At 36.8% G+C, this 21,752-nt stretch overlaps 1 protein-coding gene across 7 annotated transcripts in view; it reads right to left on the reverse strand.

Moving 5' to 3' along the window:
- Positions 1–1,132: 1,132 nt before the first annotated feature.
- Positions 1,133–21,752, reverse strand: part of LOC123766297 (mechanosensory protein 2) — a 563,765-nt gene continuing 543,145 nt past the window's right edge. For all 7 annotated transcript variants that reach the window (XM_069321164.1, XM_069321163.1, XM_069321161.1 and 4 more), the window contains 3 exons: positions 17,918–18,079; positions 12,107–12,272; positions 1,133–1,282 (listed from right to left, as the gene is read on the reverse strand). In XM_069321164.1, coding sequence (XP_069177265.1) covers positions 1,181–1,282; positions 12,107–12,272; positions 17,918–18,079 — 430 coding nt within the window. In that variant the 3' untranslated portion in view covers positions 1,133–1,180. The remainder of the gene's footprint in view (positions 1,283–12,106; positions 12,273–17,917; positions 18,080–21,752) is intronic.

A 21,752-nucleotide genomic window follows, 5' to 3' on the forward strand; every position in this document is an offset into this window, starting at 1 on the left:
AGCTAGGTTAGGTTAGGTTAGGTAGGTTAGGTAGACGAAAAAACATTAATTCATGAAAACTTGGCTTATTAGGCAAATCAGGCCTTGAATAGTAGGCTGAGAAGTGCGTTCTGGCTATTAGGTACGACATATATATATATATATATATAGTTAGTTATAATGTGTGGGTACACACTCATACACAGATAAGCATTTATATGCAGAAGCACAACATTGAACATTAACATTAATTCCTTAACACAGCATGCAGAATGATCAGAGAAGGAGACAAGTGATATCAGAGAACATAAAGACATGTGCAAGCCAAAGTGAGATATGGGGTTTGATATATTGTAGAGGAGCTTAACAAAATTCAACTCTGTAAAACCAAAGTAGAAGCGGGAATACTAAAAATATATTTGAATTTAGTATTTTATATTAGTTATATATGTATTATTGCAGTCAAATAAAAGATAATCTGTGACTTGACAAGTCATACACGCCTCATTTATGTTTGTTGATGATAATTCATCAGCAATGAACTGTCATCTCTAAACTTCCTTCAAGGATTCCTTCTAATTACACTGATATTTCTATTATTAATCTATGTGGCATTAATCAATTATGGCAGGTTGCAGAATGCATAATACAGCACTACTATTAACTGGTTGGAAAGCTAAATAGAAAGAATAACAAATGAAAGTAACGAATTTACAAGCTTATAAATTTAATAGTTATGATCAATTTATCAAAGCAATCTATGTACTATTAAATCATATCATAATATTTGAATGAATTAAAATAATGTAGTAAATTGAAAATCATACTATGTAACTTTCCTTTATAATTCCACAAAACAAAGTAATTGCATTAAATTTTATATTGTAATTCCTAGGAATAGACATGTAAAAATATTCTACATAGATAAAGAACTTCCCACTTAACCAGTTTAAGAATTTCCCCATTATTGCTGTATTATGAACTACAGTAGTTGCATTCTACAATATAAATCTTATTTGGGTCCCTTTTTTTTTTTCCAAGATTTATTTAGTGCCACACAGCCACACCTCACCACTGTCTTAAGTTGCAAAATATGCTTATTTAGAGGGTTGCAAAGCTTTGAATACTGATCTGAACAAAATAAACAAAAAAAAGGAGAACAATACAAATAGTATTCTTATTTATCTCCAACCCACCTTTCCTACTTTGAAACAAGATTGTTGATTATGTCAATTGGAAGAGGGAAAATGATGGTCGAGTTCTTCTCTGCTGATATTTGACTGAGCGTTTGCAAGTACCGTAGCTGGAATATTGTATAGCCGTGTTAGTTTTATCTAACTATCTAGCACTACTGAAGTATCTCTGGAAAGAGTGGATAAATCTGGATTTTTAATAAAAACATTCCAAGCTCATGCTCAGTATTCCTTCTTACCTCAAATAAAAACTCTAAACTCTTTAAGATTCTTCATAAAATCTCATATTTTACAAAATATGAGATGAAATATCTCTAAATGCTGTTGCTATAATGCTTAAGTGAGATGTGCTATATATTTGTATATCTACACCTATATTTAAATAAATAAATACAGTACTAAAGGTATACAGTATTTACAAATACTGTATTAACACGCACATGTACTCTAGTTGTCGATGACTGGAATGCACTACAGGACAAGGTGGTGCATGTGTAAAATATAACAAACTTTAAAGAACTTGAGCATTGAATGTAATGAAACACCCTTCGTTTCTGGGGCCCCTCAGTAGCTTCCCGAGCCAAGTGCTGATCCATCTAAGTCTTGGGGAACCAAACCAGATTCTGCCTCTTTCAATGAGTTGAGGAAAGTTTGGAGATCAGAGACTAACCCAAATCCCATATTTTGCCAGTTCTTTGACAAACTATGCCTTCTATAATGCGTAATAAATATAGGTGTAAGTAAACATATAGCAATATTTAAATAAATACAATGTGAATACAGAATTTACAAATGCTAACACACACAGTGGCCCAATGGGGTGGGACGAAGGGAGCCCTGGATCAACAGGTGGAAGGAGAGCAGCCAATGTGTGTAAACCGCAGTCAAAAGTTATAGAAACGAATGAGTAAGATGAATGACCTGCTGGTAGGAAAGGGTGGGTCTTACAAAGCTTTGGGCATCTCACTAAGGCTTGGCTGGACCACTGCTTAGTTCAAAAAGTTACTGAGGAAGCCCTCCCAGAAAACTACAATAACTATGCAAAAGATGAAGCGATGCCATGAGTTTAAATTCTACCCTGTAAATGACAAATAGGTACAAAAAATACACACAAATTCAGAGGTTGGAAATGGGGAACAGATTCATGGAGAATGAAAACAAAATGTGTGAAACACTAAATAGTTTAAAAGTGTGTGTGTGTGTGTGTGTGTGCAAAATGAAGTCTACAAAGAACCACACCCAATATAAATTTCAGAGAATACCATAGAGTACATAGAGGTGTTTTGAAATGAAGTGGAATTTGTGCTCATAATATGGGCTAGGAGCCTAGCTTGACTCTGCAAGCACATCTAGGGGAGCTCTGCAGGCAGATTATCACTATAATTTCATAACATACTAGAGCAAGCGTAAAGAACTGTATGCAAATACTGTACTATAATATCCCTTTCACCTAAAATAGCACGATAATGGAAAATGTACTGAAGAATTAAAATAAAAATATGGAAAAAGATGAAAATTTGTGATTAAATGTAGAATAAGCAAACTGCCAGCTGAGTGGCCTACACGAGTTAATGAAGGAGGAGGACTATAAAAAGTGACGCCGATTGATTCAAGTATGACAAGGCTTATTATGAGCATGGTGGTAAAAGTTAAACAACTTGAAGAGAAGCAGGAAAAGGCATTGGTAAAATAAGCAAAGCTAAAAACTAGGAAAGCTAGTCAGAAGTCTATGACTCAAGTGTTAAAAATAGGTCTTGCAGAAAGAAATAGAAAATCCATTGCTGAATATAATGAAATGTCCTGGCGAGTCTCTTTGGTGGGTGTCCGAGCTACCCGCCTGGTTAGCTCCACACACTAAATTACCCCTCCAGGCCCTCCAGTGGGCTGAATATCCAAGAGTAACAATATAGTCAACATTTATAATGTTAATTCAATATTGAACAAACGTTATTCTTGGATATTACACCCCATGGGGTTGTGGTGATGTACAAGGCTAGGATAATGGGTTTACCTATATCTGAACCTCATACATCATCTTTATCACTTACAGGGTCTTCTGTCACTATCATCGATAAATAATTGCAGATTTTTATTTCATCATCATTAAGTGATGTTGTGGGCACAAGCTGCATGGTGGTGCTACTGCATGCAGTACCCAGAGTTGCTGTGTTAATATAGTACATGATGTGGGCACAAGCTGCATGGCAGTGCTGTGAGCTGCTGCTGCTACTGCATGCATTATCAAGGGGTGCTGTGTTACTACAGTACTGGGGTCCCCACACCTAGGAGGGGTGCCCACAATTTGTTTTCCAAGATGGTGTCTGTTTACTGGGGACTTGAGGCAGTGGATGTAAGCCCCATGTACCTGCAGGAGTTCTAAATTTTATTCTAGACCTAAAATCAAAGCTGGTTGACATGCACACCACCGATGAAATGACCCCTGGTTGATATGTACAGATGAAGGGTTAAGAGCAAACAGGACAATGACAGGGATTATTACTAATGAAATAGATAATGCTGAGAACACTATGAACTTGGGAGAATATATAACCTAGTTTAGGAGAATGAGGTAAAAAAAATTCGGAAAGTATAATAGATCACGTGTTATGAACGCTAGAGTAATATAAAAGTTTATGATATGGAAAGGCCTTGTAAGAGAGAACAGAGATGCTGATGCTGAATAAAAAAACTAGTGAAGCCTAAGGGATTAAATGAAGGCAGAAGCAAGAATGAGTTTTTTTCTCTCTCAAAGTGATAGACCTGTTGAAACGGCATAAAAAAGTTGCAACATTGATTATTTGGTCCTGGTAAGAGAAAATGTAACTGAAAAGGAAAACTGGCTAATATAGGGAAGGGACAAGAGTAGAGGAGGAGAGGCACTGCAGTTCTATTTGTGAACTACATACATAAAAGTACAAATTGTACATATGGTTGAGGTTGAAATGTCAAAATACAACTACAAGAAGAAAACAATTACAGTATGGTAGACCAACAATTTCTTAGCAAACAATACCTAGACAAAAAATGAGCAAGGAAATTAAAAAGAAGAGCCAGGAGAAAAAAAAAAAAAAGGTTACTTATGATGCAAAATGCTAACCCCAAATCAATAAGCAAGCCAACAAACGATCCATGGACAGAGGAGGGATGAGCAGTCTATCTACAGTACACCCCCTGTTTAATGCTGCCTCGTACAGTGACGATTCGTTTAAGAGCAATTTCAGGTTTATAAAACAAGGAATAATCCATTATAGTAGACCCTCCAGCATGTGCATGCAGATATGACTGAGCAGGTTCAGAGGAATGTTGAATGTGGGGTGAGCAAGTGTGGTATGGTTAGTGAAAATATGTGCAGTGTGTGTTGGTGGGGTAGGAAGTGGTGCAGGTGGTAGAATGTAGGCTACCTAGTGTAACTATATCCTATGTAGGCCTACCCCCTAAAATTGCCTACAATACTTTATGTAACGTCTTCATAAAAGAAGAATATCAAATATTACTGAAGTTAGTTAAGATTACGGTAGTTATATCTAATATAAAAAATAGGCATTTCTAAAGTATGAAATTATGTTAATCATCTGCATTATTGCTTCTGTAACCCAATAAACCTTTAATATGTTGGTGTAGTGAATACTACATCATAGTATATAGGTAGTAAATTATGATGCAGAGAATGCATCGCCATAGGAACTATGCTATGATGACCACTGTAGCACTGATTTAGCTAATATTGTACCCGAGTTTCCAGAAATGTATCCCATAGAATGAAAAAATAAATATAATGAAAGCATATAATAAATTTGCTTAAATTTACATTTGAGAGTGATAGGCATGTATGGCATAGGTCTATTGTTGGAAGCGCTTTAAAAAGTTTTCGTATAGAAAGTTTTGCATGTGTAAAAGTTTACAGTGTTTTTGAGTGACTGATCTGTTATTAATACTGTATAGAGGTATGAAAGGTTGTACGTTCAATTCCAGCACACAACATAAAACATTTTGAGAGTTGGCTCACTATTAAGGGTTCTATCCTGGGAGCAGTTGGCCTATGGGAAACTCGATAAGCCTAACTGCTTTCATGTCCCTGACAGCGAGAAACTAATAAATATATATATTATTATTTAATATAATATATTACATAATACCTAGAACCTTTTGTACCTCTATACAGTATTAATAACAGACCAGTCACTCGAAAAAACACTATAAACTACACATGCAGAACTTTCTATACAAAAACTTTTTAAAGCATGACCAGAAAGAGACCCATGCCATACATGCTTATGACTCAAGAGTCAATTTTTTAAGCAAATTTATTATATGCTTTCATATTTTTTTTAATTCATAAAGATCAAGTACAGTACACCTTACAATCTTTCTAAGATGCCTTCTCAACATCCTCATTTTAAATAAATTTCAGTGTAAACTGTTGTTTATAATGTATTACACACGAGATACACTACTTCATATTGGTGACTTGTTTGGTTTTGACAGCCAAAAAATCCAGAATGCACAGGTTTGAGACTGTCAACATTCCAGCATTTAAGATTCGTGAATTAGCACACCGTCTTCTCCAAGTTAAGCAAACGCCATTCTTCAGAAGACCCACTCTGAACATAAATCGCAGTGCAATTTTCCCAATTGTGACCGTTAACAAGCACTTTAACATGTCACTATTTTTAGTTACTTTGTATCACATGAATGAGGAACTTGCATTTATAACAATGGTGAGTAATACATATATATGAAGCACAATACTGAAGAGAAATGAACATTTTGGTCTATACGAAAATTATCTGATGGAATAATTAAAACCACAACCTCTGGAAAGACTCGTACCACTCCATATAAGTATACCACTCGTATATGGCAGGATAAGGTCAGAAAAACCGAAAGGGCTCTGTTCTCCATTACATCGGCTCCCAACACCAGGAAGAAAAAAACAATAGCATGCTCTACATGAAACCTTTCTTGAAAATCTGGCAGAAAAGAAGGAAAATATAACCTAATTTTAGCATTATTACTAAACTTACTGCTGCTACTACTACTGTAGTACTTAATATTTTACTTTATGAACAGGTAATTGCAGAAGGCATACTAGTCTACATTAGGCGGCTATTTATATCCGCCTGAACTCATTCATATACATGTCTAACCTACACCTGAAACAATTCAGTGATCCCAAATTCAGCCCATCATCCTGTTTTGGTAGTACTTACAGTAACAATAAGGACCATTGTATATATACTGACATACACTGAAATTAGAAAGTAGAAAGCGGCACTATCGAGTAGGACAAACAGAAAACCTATTTTCTTCTTTATGGTGCAAAGACAAACTAAACTAACTTAAGGGGCTTTGCGCAGTGCAGTGGTTAAGGTGGTCTGAGGGTTGTGTGATTTTTGTGTTGTTATTTAGTCCATATTTTAAGGTTTTTTAATGTTTTCATTCCCTTTCGTGATTTAAAATGAAAATGATTGAGTTTGGAAACATTTTGACATTAACATTAGCTGAACATTTATAAAAACAACAAAAATATGTCCTTAACAACTGCACCATGAAATTTTTCCCCAAAACAGGTGCCCAGTGCAGGGGGGGGGGTTAACTTAACCTTCCTAGGCCTAATACACGATATCTGAGGCCTAATATAGTACATATGTGTGCTATACTAGGCCTAGGAATATTTAAGTATGTTTTTAGCTTCAGGTTTTCTAACTATGAAGTGAATAGTACAAAGTTCTATCAAATTGCTTAGAATAGCAATCTTTGTGCTATGGTGCACAGAATTACAAAAACTACCATTTAAACAGGAGAATGGGTTGCCCAAAGTCTATTACATTGTCCAGTAATTTGTCCATAAATTAGCAGCCCTATACTATCTCGAGGTTATCTTGAGATGATTTCGGGGCTTAGCGTCCCCGCGGCCCAGTCCTCAACCAGACCTTTTTGTTACACACACCCCTCCCCCCAGGAAGCAGCCCGCAGCAGCTGTCTAACTCCCAGGTACCTATTTTACTGCTAGGTAACAAGGGCATCAGGGTGAAAGAAACACTGCCCATTTGTTTCCACCTCCATCGAGGATCGAACCCAGAACCTCAGGACTATGAATTTGAAACACTGTCCACTCAGCCGTCAGGCCCCATTACAGCTAACCTTATAGTGAAAAGAAGTGTTTTAATTAAACACTCAAGTTTTTATAAAGTCATTGTTTAACATAACTTCAAGACATTCTGATCAGTCTACCCTATGCCTTAAAGAAAGTGTTAAATATAGAATTAAGTGTAATGAACTGCCACATTCTGTGCAGATCCACAGTAACTCCTGAAAACTTAAGGCACTGGTATCACAGGGCTGCCCTCAATATCAGGCTCCTCTGATTTCCTCGGCCTACCAGAAACCAGGACCATTATCTGGCTTCCTCAAAAGAGGTGAGGGTAGCATGTGGGAATCAAAGATTGATCCCCAAGTTCACCACTCAGAAAGTTAACGGCATCACAAAAACAACAACTGCTCTATGTGAAAAGTAGGAAAACAAGGAAACCCAATACTTAAAATCATGCAAACAACTCTTGCCTCAACTACTTTGGCCACCCCCAGGTGGCCAAAGTAGTTGGGGGCAGGTGGCTTAGGTCACCCAGGGTTCCAGCCAGTCACCACTCCTCAATGCCCAACAATCACAACCAACGCTTTTTGGCCAAAGTGTTTCCCCGAAATGCTTTGCGTAATAGTAGCTTCATTAGTGTGAGTAAATCGTGTCCCTACAATTGTACATTACTCTTATGTTCTTTGTACACAAATTCTTTTTAATAAACATTGATTGACTCCCCAGCTCCATGAGGAAGAAGTGGACAGCAAGGTAGGAACATGGTGCTATTAAGGTGCGGCAGAAAAAGTGCCATTTCAATACACAGCACGCTATATCTGTGCTGGCCCCCCCCTCCCCCCCTTTACAATGGAGCCTCAAAGACGAGAATGGCTTTGCTGAAAGGCAACTGTATTAGAAAAGACAGACAAAAAAGGGTTTACCTACGAGAGAATTAGGCAGAGGGACCAGGACTTGTGGAAAGAAATGAAGGCGACATTTGACACGCCCACCCAAGTGCTACAAAAGCTTGGGGAGGATGTGGAATATATAATAGGTAATAAATGGCTAACATCCTGTTGGACTGCCAGAAATGCTCAGCTGACCGAGCTCATACAGTAGAAGTAGACATATTTTAAAAGAATGCCAGAAGGCCAACATACTCCACACATCCTAAGTATATGGGAATATACATCTGGCTGGCCGAACTGAACGACATTCTGTACAACCTGAGAGAGAGCAGTGCATTGGAACGACTTGGGATCAATGACCAAGGATTAACAAAGAACACCTACATGGAAAGTGAGAGTAATGCTCAGATGACACCATACCATAGCCACAATTCAGTTTTGGTCACCTACTATGGAATAGACAAATTTACTTCAATGGGTACAAAGAGAGATGGCAAACATTAATCCCAGGAATGAAAAACCTCCTTTATGATATATTATAAACCTTAATTTATACCCTCTATAAAGGCAAATAATATGGGGGGTAATATGATTGACATACACAAATGAATGAAAAGGTATAGCAAAGATGATATTAAAAACGTTAACTATATCAACATCAAATAAAACACAAAACAATAGATACAAATAAGGAGTTTAGATTTAGAAAAGATCTACACTGGCTCAGATAGAGGAATGTTGATTTACGTAATGGATAACTGAGCAACATAATACATGTGGGATCACTGGATTATTTCAAGAACAGATTAGATATACAGTACGAGTAAGCTTGATTGGGTATAAATAGGAGCTGCCTCACATAATCCAATAGCCCTTCTGCAGCATCATATATTTATTTAGTATATTCTTACATATGCTTTAGTGTGTATGCAATGACATGCAATCAAAATTAATTTAGAAAATCAAAATATGGCAGTCAACATATTAAAGAAACCGATAAAATTTAATCGATGCTGTACACTTATATTTAGAGGTTGAGCCCACAACAAAATGCACATGGTTGCATTATGTAATAAATGTTATGAATATGGATGTGGTCTTGTGGTTGTGAGCACTAAAAAAAAAAAAAAAAAAAAATTATTGGTGGTAATGACCAGGTTAAGTTTGTTGATTAAGAAATGGATGGATAACTAACTAGCAGAGCATAGCCCTGCTCATGGCTAGAAGGACCTTTACAAGCCCAATATGGTTTTTTCTTGGCCCCAAACAGGGTATACCAGATAAATATCCATGATATTTTTAGAAGTGACCGATTTTAAGACGGATGCACGTTTGTAGTCATTTTAATGATTTGAACTAAACTATTTTGTTATGTACATTAATTAGATTTCACTAACATTTTTTGAGAAGGTATCTTTATAACTGGAGGCTGAGGAAGCTCTTTTCAAGAAAAGCTTATACAACATCAGCTGTCAGTCATATGTCAAGTTCATTTAATACATAAACAAGGAGAATATCTAGGGCATGAAATTTCTTTGAGCGCTTTGTTCAGATGACAGGCTGCAAACAGGACCACTGCAACTCGCCAACAAAATTAATTATAATGAAACATTACACTTTTACAAATACTGTAGCTACAAAATCCCTCCCCAGTCAACGTCCATTCAAAATCAGGTTTAACTCTTGGCTCAAACTCCGGAACACAACTCTAGTGCGTCAAAACAGCAACTCAAGATGAATTAAAATAGTAAGTCAAGTCTTAAGAAATCTAGTCAATACGGTTAAACTTCATAGCAAAAGGGCTCAAATAAGGTTTGGTTAAATAAAGTAATAAGAGCATGGACATAAATTACATTGATAGAGACATAAGGAATAAAGTCTATACTCAATGATAAGGGTGTATATAAGAAGAATTAGATTTGTAGGAACAGTGCTTACCATGGGAGATTATTATTATTCTTTTGATAAAAAAAATAAAGGCAAAAATGATTACAACAGTAATGAGTTAATACCAGGTAAAGTTGTGCAATTGGTGATGATAATGATCTTTGCAACTGCAGTAGTGTTAAGAAGTGATTATTACAGTGATTAAGAGATGTTAAAGATGCATGAGATGCATAAGATGCTAAATCTTTACTAGTTAGGCCTATATAAAATCTATCATAACTGCATAAGAAATATATCTGGTTCTTTTGTTGCTCTTAAATATATGTAATCAGACTTTATATCATAAAAGTAAGTAATTAAACTCCTACAGTACGATAAGTGCTCAATAATAACAAAACACAAACTGCATTTTACTTAGACAAGGACATCTACCGGTACATGAATAAAATGATTCACACATGCTAATAAAATTATAATAGTCCACCAAGCTGATAAAAGCACAATATGATTACAATATTTAATATGTAACAGAAAATGGATAATTTACTATCTTACTGGAAAGAAAAAAAACCTCCTCAGGTAGGCAGAACATGGTCCTGGACATGCCCTAATTACTGCCTAATTAATACTCATCAGTATAAATGTTTTCATCGGCAATGTCACCATGGTGGTGATAAGAAGGCATGTAAGTAGCAAAATAATGAACAGGAAGAGATACAGAAGAACACACCAGTGCTCTTAAAATCTGCAATTTAGATATATACAGAAATGTGATAAGTCTGCAGAGCAGCATGACATATATAAAAGTATCAAAGGTCAATAACAAGTAACAAAACTTCAAATTACTTTAAGACAGAAACTAGAACAAAATGTGAATATGGATATTATAGGGATACTTCTTTTTTGACTATGCAAAATATTAACCATAATTATATTAAAAATAACGCAATGATATTGAAGACTGCATGAATCAATGATTACAACTATTATATGGTAATTTTCAACCTTATTTTAACATTGATAACTGATGTATTTTTCACAGAACTAAAAAACCTATACATCTATATTTTGTCAAACACACATGTACAAAGAAGCTGGAAGCTCTTAGTGTAAAGGGGAATGAGCAATTAAAAATTACCATTTAGCAACTCAAAATTGTCAAAAACTCCAAAAAAGCATCCAAACTATATGCTGCTCTTGAGATATTGTAATATTAAATCCATCTTATATGAATTGCATGGATGAATTTAAAATGAAAATTGCCTCTATTTACTAAAACTTTGCTGTCAGAAGCAATTTTTGTAATAATATTAATGACTAACCACTGCATCAGTCAGTTCACTAAATTTTCTTTCTCCATTTGAGATGGGCCTAATATAAATTTCAGTCTTGCATTGCATACCACAGGACGCTTTGCTTATCAATTCAGGATGAAAGTAGAATATTAATGAATTCCATGTTTAAATGTATGAATATAATATGCGCCATTAAGGGGAAGGGGGCAGAGGTGAATAACTACACGGGCATAAAGACAACAAGGGTGGGATAAGCATCAGATTGAGTGAAGTTAATGTGGACAGTTTGGGGATAATGCTGGAGAAGCTTGGGAATAAGGCTACAAGTGTCCCATATACGGGAAGCAAAACTGACAAATCATTCTCTAAATCTTTTTATTAATAAAAACTGTAATGTGATTTCCCACCAATCGGAAGGCCCATATTTTGAAACATCCCTTTGTGTAATAGTAAACAAATTCTATCCTTTGGTATGGAAAATGACGAGACTGATTGATGGTCGAGTGGTAGACTTCTACAACAGCACATCTTGAGGATCAAGTGCTAAATCAGTATATTTTACTCTTAAAAAACAAAGTTGGAAATCATTCATTCATTACACAATTTTTGGAGTGAAGCTCACCGTTCTTCCTCTTGTGCATATTAAATACAGTACTGTACTTATAATTGTATTGCTAATTCATAAACTAAGTGTGGAATAGTTTCATGATATGGGCCAGGGGGGGGGGGGGGGGGTAGAGCATGGAAAGACTGCAAGAGTCAGCTCACCTGGAGGGCAGCTGGAGACTCTGTGATGACCTCTGCTGCTTCTTTGAGGGCTCTGGAGGCACGCTGTTCACCTTCAGCAGCAATCACCTTGGCTCTGGCTTCTCGCGCAGCCTCGGCTTCTGCTGCCATGGCACGCTGCAGTTGAACTGGTAGACGGACATCCTTGCTGCAAAGATAAGCGAAGTACAATATATGTACAGAAATAGTAGACAAGAATATCAAAGACTGCAATGTGGGGTGATTATTAACAAAATATCAAGGTTAGATTAAAAACATGGAATAAGGCTTAAGGCAATTATGGAGAAATCCCCATACCACAGTATGTGCAGTGCTTTTTCATAAGCAATACGGAGAATAGTCTGAACAGCAAATACATACTTAACCTAAGGATTACGGACACAGGTCAATGGTGCATTGACCTGTATCTATTTGGATACACATAAAATAACCATTTGGGTAACATCATCCCATATTCAAACTGTGCAGCATCCCATGTACCTTTTCTGAGGATTGTTGTAAAGCAGACCATATCCACAGTTCTTTTAGTTATGTAAAGCACTAATGGTTCATTATTCAGTCAATTCTTAATTTAGTGTGCCACAGAAATGTTTCACTTCTTCAGATATGGTCCACTTCTCAACAATGCACCGAACAAACATATGTAAGAAATAATAAGTCAACCGATTTAGAAATGGCAAATGAATTTAATAGCTTCTTTTCATCGGTTGGTGCTAATCTTGCCAGAAAAAATCCCACGGACTCAGACACATATTAACACAACTCTCAGGCAGCTATCCAAACTCTCTTCTCCTTTCACCAGTCAGCTCGGCAGATGTTGTGTCCATCATACACTCACTAAAAACCAAGGCAGGGAACACCAGTGAAATTCCGTCCATTGTATACAAGAGTGCCTCCCATAGCTCTACTGTTCAACAAATCCATAGTGTGTCATACTTTCCCTGATATCCTTAAAAAAATAAGAGCCGGTCAGCCAAGCGGACAGCACACTGGACATGTGATCCTGTGGTCCCGGGTTCGATCCCGGTCGCCGGCGAGAAACAATAGGCAGAGTTTCTTTCACCCTATGCCCCTGTTACCTAGCAGTAAAATAGGTACCTGGGTGTTAGTCAGCTGTTACGAGCTGCTTCCTGTGGGTGGAGGCCTGGTCGAGGACCGGGCCGCGGGGACGCTAAAGCCCCGAAATCATCTCAAAGATAACCTCTCAAAGAAGAGTAACGCCAGTCCATAAAGGAGGCAATCCGGCGGACATAAACAATTAGAGACCAATATCAAACCAACCCATTCTATTAAAAAATATTTGAAAAAATTATCTACAAACAACTCTATTCATACCTCATAAAATTCGACATACTCAACCCCTGCCAGTTTGGCTTCTGGTCCCAAAAGAGCACCAATGATGCTATCATTAGTCTCCTTGATATAATCTACTCAGCCCTTGACAAAAATGAGTTTCCAATTGGACTCTTCATTGACCTAAGAAAAGCCTTTGATACTGTTAATCACAACTACCTCTAACTTAAACTCCAGCATTACGGAATCCGAGGCCTTGCCCTGGACTATATTCAATCCTATCTTAGTGACAGACACCAATGTGTAACCATCAGTGATACAACCTCTTCCACTCTACCAATAATCGTTGGAGTGCCACAGGGCAGCATCTTGGGACCTCTTCTATTGCTTATATATATCAATGATCTGCCTAATATCTCTAATATTCTTAAACCTATATTGTTTGCTGATGATACTACCCTCATCTATTCAGACCCCAACCCACATACACTAAATAATGTTGTGAATAATGAATTAAAACAAGTTCACTTATGGATGTCAACTAACAAACTAACACTAAACATAGAATAGACCTACTACATCTTATTTGGAAGCAAATCATCGAATGCAATTCAGCTACAGATAGACAACATTAACATCAGTAATAAAAATGATGGAAAGTTTCTTGGCCTATTCCTAAACAAGAGACTCAACTTCAGCACCCACATTCAACACATAACTAAGAAAGTCTCAAACAGTTGGTATACTCTCCAAAAAAATATATTATGTTCCTAACTCTGCTCTCCTCTCACTATATTATGTACTAATCTATCCCTATCTAATTTATGGTATCTGTACATGGGGTTCAACCACTGCAAACCACCTCAAGCCCATCATCACCCAGCAAAAATCTGCTATCAGAATAATAAACTCTGCTTTCAGACAACACTCAGCTATGTGTAAATATTTCTTTCAAAACGATCTGCTACCAGAAATTTTAGCCAAATATCCCCAGTTTGCTAACTGTAGGTAGAAAACCGAGTGATTGTAACCTATCCACCGCTGCCCACTGGATGGGGGGCGGTGTGCAGGACAAACAAATTGTGACACTAGCTCTCCACACATGTCAGTTGCTAAATTTAGAACCTGTACTTGAGGTCAATCTCGAACCCATTGTTGATGTGCCGACTTATATTGAATTTTGTAACTAGCTCATCAAGATTGTAACTTGCTTAGCTAAATGAATTATGGGGTTCAGTCCCTGAGCCCATTATGTGCCTCTGTAACCCTTTCCTCTACCGCCCACAAGATGGGTATGGGGTGCATAATAAATGAACTGAACTAACTAAACTCCACACATTCTCTTGTGTCAACTACATTTACAAAACCCTGTTCTTAAATGCAAACCATGCTCTGAAACTCTCCCTGGACAGATGTAATAGGACCCATTATCACCACACCAGAAATAAATATCTCTTTGATATCCCCAGGGTCAAACTTAATCTGTGTAAACACTATGCAAATAAAGGGACCTAGTCTATGGAACTCACTCCCTAATGAATTGAAAAGCTGTCAAACTTTTGCCTCATTCAAAAACAAAAACAAAAAGTACCTAATTTCATCTTCGTAGTTTCCTATACCGAGCTTTAAATTTGCTCTGTATCTAGTGTTACCCAAACTCCTAATCTTTATGTACTAAATCCAAACAATCTTATCATTGTGTTCATTGCTGTCTTCTTTTATGTGCTAGCCATATGCTGTATTGTGCCTACTAATTTTTGTTAAACTACCATTCAAGCTGTCATTGCCATCAATCTGAGTTACCTATGTGCTTTAATATACCTACAAGTTTCTCTCAATTATTTTTGTCTTGCTATGTAACTTATTTTTATAAATTTTGCTTGTATTTACCTACTTAAAATTTTCTTAGATTAAGGACCTGTCCAAAACGCTGCGCGTACTAGTGGCTTTACAAGAATGTAATTACTATGCTATGTATTCTCACAATCCCAATGTACCTTCTTGTATATAAATAAACAAATAAGTAAATAAGTAATTTGTTTTGTCGGGGAGAGGCAGACTGTATATGTATGTTATGTGTGTGTATTCATCTAATTGTATTCACCTAGTTGTAAAGTGCTTGTGGGGGTTGAGCTCTGCTCTTTCGGCCCGCCTCTCAACTGTTACTAACTACACTTGGGAAACACCATTTAAGGTGTAATGGTGAGCCTCGAGTCTGATGCAGCCCAACGGGCAGGTGTAAGTTGTTGTAGGGTTAGAGGTTACAACTACAACACAAAGGCTGGCGAAGGTGATGAATCCCGACAATGGTGGTGAGCAGCAACAGGACTTACCCGTATGTGACCTGCCAGCCAACTGAGGGGCGACGAATTGACGAATCCTGACATGTCAACACTGCATTTTCCCTTAACATTCAAGGGATCACAAATCTATGCCTTACTCAAACGTCCTAAATATAATATTAATAAACAAACCTATTCAAATAGATTACCCCCCTAGCCCAATAACAATATATTAACTATATTATTTGCACTATATTAACATGCACAAAATTATTGGTATTCATCAGTTATATATTCTGTATAAGCTTAACAAAATCTATCCATTTGTCTTATTAATAAGCTTAGGTATGCAGAGCAATGTGCTGCTACTCTATTCTATATGAAAGATTATGCGGTGTAGATCAAAAACTAGCTATAAGTTCATATTAATATCCCAATCTCACGGGATGGTTAGTCATACATGATATCAGGAGAGAACATGAAATGCAAGGCTGATTAGCCTGCACTAGCAAAATCTGGATACTGCACAATAATATCTTCCAATATTTGTGATTGTATCATGAGTTGTGAGCCAAGTAATTACAGAGCTCAAAGTTCATACCATCTGGTCTGAAATCACTGGTAACAGGGCAATCATATATATAGTGTTGGAGAGTATGTCCTACCTCTTGTTCACATAGCTTACAATTGGAATGTTCACCTAACAAGTAACTGGCAGAACTGAGAACATTAAATGTTACAAGCCACTGGCTTCCTGTCCCCGTCGAGACCATAAGTAATAGTGACACTTGCCTTAAAGAATAGTAGTGTTGTTATCAATGCACAACTCATCGACACCTTTTATTCTAGCAAGAATCTTCTGTGTGAAGATTCAGTGTTAGAAAAAAGTGAACTTGACAGTGAAGAAAAACGTAAGAAATATTGAGAAAATTCGTGTTTGAATCTTACTCTTTCGGTCATATTCAACAATATTGCATTTGGTAAATGCAAAGGTATTGCATTTGTTACACACAGAGATTATACTAACGTGATGCATCAAATGAACAAATCCATAAGGGCCGTGACGAGAATTCGAACCTGCGTCCGGGAGCATCCCAGACACTGCATTTGTCTTCATAATTTTATCGAGCTGGATTGTGGTTTGCAAAAGTGTTTTGGCAATTACGGCTTTGGCGGGTTGACGGTTCTGTGGATTATAACCCTAAGGATGAAAAAAGCATCTTCTGTTTTCTCTCCTACATTTTGGCTTGTTGAGCTAAAAACCATTGTTCCTTGTTTGTGTTACATCTGACCTTTTAGAGAAGTGGTTTGGAATAATATCCTCCAAATTATTCAGCATTATAAAAGTTTAGATGAGATTAGCCCTGTCATGTCTGGTTGGCAGTTGTGTTAGCCCTGTGGCCCTCACCCGTTCCTTGGCCAGGTCGTAGCAGACTACAGCTAACACAAAGAAATGTTGGAGGAGCTACATGTTGATGTATGCAAATTGAACGTGCTGAATAGCTCTTACCCAGAATGGAGTTTTGACATATATTAGTGGTCAAGAGAAGGAGTGGGTGATAAGGGGTTTGGGACGTGAAGATAAGGTAAAAAGAAAAGAGAAGGGAGAGAGTGCAAGACAAGATTAGAAACTGACGCGTAAATCTGGTTGGGAATTCAACTCTTGCTCTAAAGCCAACAACGTGAAGTATGGTTCAGCAAAATGTTAAGTACTTCACTTACACTACCGCGCTCTTCCATCCTCCATACCCCTCCCCCACTATTCTCCAGCCTTTCCTACACAACTCTCCACCCCCTTCCTACAATACTCTCCACACCTCCCCACACTACTCTCCACCCCTCCCTACGATACTCTTCACCCTTCTCCCCGTTATTCTCCACCCCTCCCCACACTACTCTCCACCCTTGCCCACTCTCTCCCAAGAAATAATGTCTGCGTTTATTAATACATTCAAAGGAGTAAGAGTGCGTTCCTCACGCAGGAATGACGATGTTGTAATAACAGCCCCCAGTAACACCGCCAGCAGGCATGTGGGGAGCTATATGGATGTTCCTCCCAATGTTCCGCAAGCAGTCACTTTCCCCAATGTTTCCCCAATCAACTGTGAGGTCTGATACTCGCGTCAAGCCCTCCAAGGACCCCCAAGCAAACATGAGAGCTGGTATGCCCCTTTTCCCTAGTTGTTGGTTCAGGCAAAGCTGAAGACGGAATACTCACATTTCGACTCGCTCGACTTTGACGCCCCAGGGGTCGGTGGCCTCATCTAGGGAGCTCTGCATGTTGTGAGAGATACTCTCCCTCTCGCTGAGGATCTCCGCCAGGTTCTTGGTTCCCAATACATTCCGTAGGGTGGTCGCTGCTAGCAGGCGGGTGGAGTGGCTGAAAGTGTGGTCAGGTTAGTGGTAGTTGTGGCACTGGAGATGGTGTGATATTGATGGCACTGGTGGCGGTCATTGTATCTTAGAGTATTTACAACAGTGAGTGTAGTAGTGCAATGGGGCTCTCAACAATGTTGATGTCTATAATGTGATAGTGGTTAGTGTAATGACTAATGATGGTTAGGGTGTGATAGTGACTAGTATGAACATGACTATAATATGATTATTTTGTGATGATGAGGGTTATGAAGAACAGAAGAGCCTCGTCATAACTTTAATAATAATTATTTTTGTTGATATCGATTGGCTTAGGCTTAGGCCAATTCTAGACGTTAATGTTTGTTTTGTAGTGCCTGGCTTACCTTGATTATTATATATATATTGATAATGTTGAACTGAATTGGTGCATGCTAAGTTCTTCAAGTCTGTTGTCTGGATAATAATTTTTGCACAACCTTATATGTTAATTTACTTTGCAGTAGAACAATGTAATAGGTTACATGCGTAGTTAAGACACGGCTGTATTGCAAGTAATTTGCATATTGCATTTACAGTAATGAAGTTGTTTAATGTATGCTGTTCAATACAGAAGCATGTGTCTTCCTTAATAGTGCCTCGGCAGTAATTATATATATATATATATATATATATATATATATATATATATATATATATATATATATATATATATATATATATATATATATTGATTGTGGCATGATTGCAGGTTCTTTCATTTGCATGACTATGATTTTGTGAATTTACGCAACCAGCCTACCACATAATATATTTCAAATGTAATAATTATACATGATGATTTGGCCCAGATCCCTGGGAGAGGACTTAATGGTTATTGTGTTCCAATTATCAACTTTGAGAAGTTGTCATACTCACCTTCCTAGTTTGCATATATTAATGTAACTAATTTGTGGCTTATTTGCATAATGGTAAATAGAACTTGTTAGGAACAATGTAATCAGTTGTTTGTGTAGTCAACACTTATCATGAACAGTCGGATATATTGTAAATTGTTAAGACAAATTTTGGAAGGAAAGATGGCAATATCATATCCAGTAAATATTTATGTATATATGATTTATATTGTATTTTATTAAATAAAGATAAAAAAGTAGGAGGCAGCATCACTTTTATATCGACAGAAAGTTGATATATATATATATATATATATATATATATATATATATATATATATATATATATATATATATATATATATATATATATATATATATACTGTATATATATATATATATATATATATATATATATATATATATATATATATAATTATATATATATTATATATATATTATATATATATTTTATATATATAAAATATATATAAAATATATATTCTCTCGTGGGCTCTTATTATCAGTTAAGAAATCTTTTGAATTAGCATTACTTAGGACGTGCTTAAGGCATCAGGCAGTAATACTCCTTGATATTGAAACATATTGTGTTAAGGAAAGTAGTAGACCCGAGTGCGGGTTAATTATGTGGTAGTATAATTTTGGTGAATTAATCACCGGGTAATTTTTGTCTTAGGGTGGTTGGTTGCAAATAAATATCTAACTGCGCTCTTCACGATAATAGTTGGGTAATGACTTGCTGTGGCATTCTTACCATATTCCTGTTTTGGATTATTTATTATCTTCATATGCACCCTTAATTATTTCCTGAATTATTTGTTCAAGAAATAATACCTAGCCACGTCTTTTCGTCATTCCTTACTTCTAATATAATATATTTATACATTGTGTGTCATTCCCTCGGTCTATGCTGAGATGGGCGACAAAGGCCACTGAACTTGGAGTGAATGCATCTGGCAACAAAGGTCTAGTCTGAAGGTGAATATATTGTGAAGATGATAATAGTGCGATGATGTCTAGTGTGAAGATGACTATAGTGTAATGATGAGTAGTTTAAAGGTAACTATAGTGTAATGATGACTAGTGTGATGAAGGCTGATATGTGATGGTGACTAATGTGAAGATAACTATAGTGTGGTGATGACTTGAATGTGAAGGTGATTAGAGTGAGACAACAACTATAGTGTGATGATGACTAGATGAAGGCTGATGTGTAATGATGACTAGTGCGAAGATAACCGCAGTGTGATGATGACTATTGGGAAGATAACTGTAGTGTGAAGATGACAATAGCGATGACAGTGACTAAAAAGCAAAACTGACGACAGTGAGATTAGGGTGAAAGTTTATATGATTGCGACACTACCTTAATGGCAACGCGTTCATTGACGCAACTTTGCCAAACTGTTTACAAAATGTATTTAATTAAAAGCTATAATGCCTGAGCTTTGAAGAGTCTTTTGTTGACGTTGATAATAATATACAGTCTGATGAGTTAAATTCTCATGATAAAGAAAGACTTTGAAATGTTGAAACAACAGTTATAACGATATATATATATATATATATATATATATATATATATATATATATATATATATATATATATATATATATATATATATATATATATATATATATATATATCTTAAATTGCACGTAATTATTATGATACTAAATTTGTAAATGATTAAAAAGGTATTTGTTATGACTCTATATTGAGTAGTTACCAGAAAGTTTGATGATATTATGACTACAAACAATGAGATTGGTGTTTACCTTAGCCGTCTCTTCAGCAGGAGATACGGGACATAACCTGTTTGTAAACACACACACACGCACACACACACACACACACATATACATGCAATATAAATTTTCCAGGAGTCAGTTCTCACACCTATAGTTTGTAAAGATGCACATAGATGTATAACCAACATGTTGCAGCCAGGGTTATATCAAGAGAGGAGGGGTGGGGGGGAGGGGAGAAGGAATATTTATATATATATAACTCTTGTTGCCATACCACCTACCTCCATCATATTTGTTTCATCCAACGCATGCAGTGATTAGTGACTAAAAGCCGAAAGAACCACTTCAATGAGTTTCAAACCCTTTATGTTATATATATATATCTTTTAGAGGCATCAACCCAACTAGACTCTGACCCTCACTGAACTGGTGCCCAAGGCTTAAAGTCCCTGATCATGGCACACGGGTCGTCATGGCCAGAACCCCAAGGCACTAAGTCGCAAGACGAACCACAGTAGCAACGGAGCAAAAAAATATGTTTTTAATTGACTTTAGTCATTTTTGGATAGGGAGGGAGGTAGAGGGAGGAATGGGGAGGGGGTGAGTTGAGACAATGATCAGATGTGTTGCTCTGCCTCGAACTGCGACCAGGTGCCATGAGTTGCTGGCGGTAACGACGTTCAATCCGGGTTGCTGAGCAGTGACGATAAGTGCGGGGTTACAGTGGGTAGAGAGGAAGGGGTCTGGGAGTGTCGAAAGTGGCGCCCTTAAATCAGGGGGCTGCTGAATACTTTTAAACCAGGTTTGTTCAAAACGTAATGTACCTTAAATCTGAGTTATTATGGGTTGATTATTTTCAGCTTCAGGCGAACACATTAATAATATGTTATTGAGGGTGAGTAACTACAGAAAGTTGTTGTTGTTGTGTGAACAAATTAATTCCGGGTTTCCGAAGTGTTTAATGTTAAATCCGGGTTAGCGAATATTTACAATTAATTACTCTCTTGGTTCGCTTACGTTCGAATAAAG

This window comes from Procambarus clarkii, chromosome 9 (genome assembly GCF_040958095.1).
Source record: "Procambarus clarkii isolate CNS0578487 chromosome 9, FALCON_Pclarkii_2.0, whole genome shotgun sequence".
Lineage (NCBI taxonomy): Eukaryota > Metazoa > Arthropoda > Malacostraca > Decapoda > Cambaridae > Procambarus > Procambarus clarkii.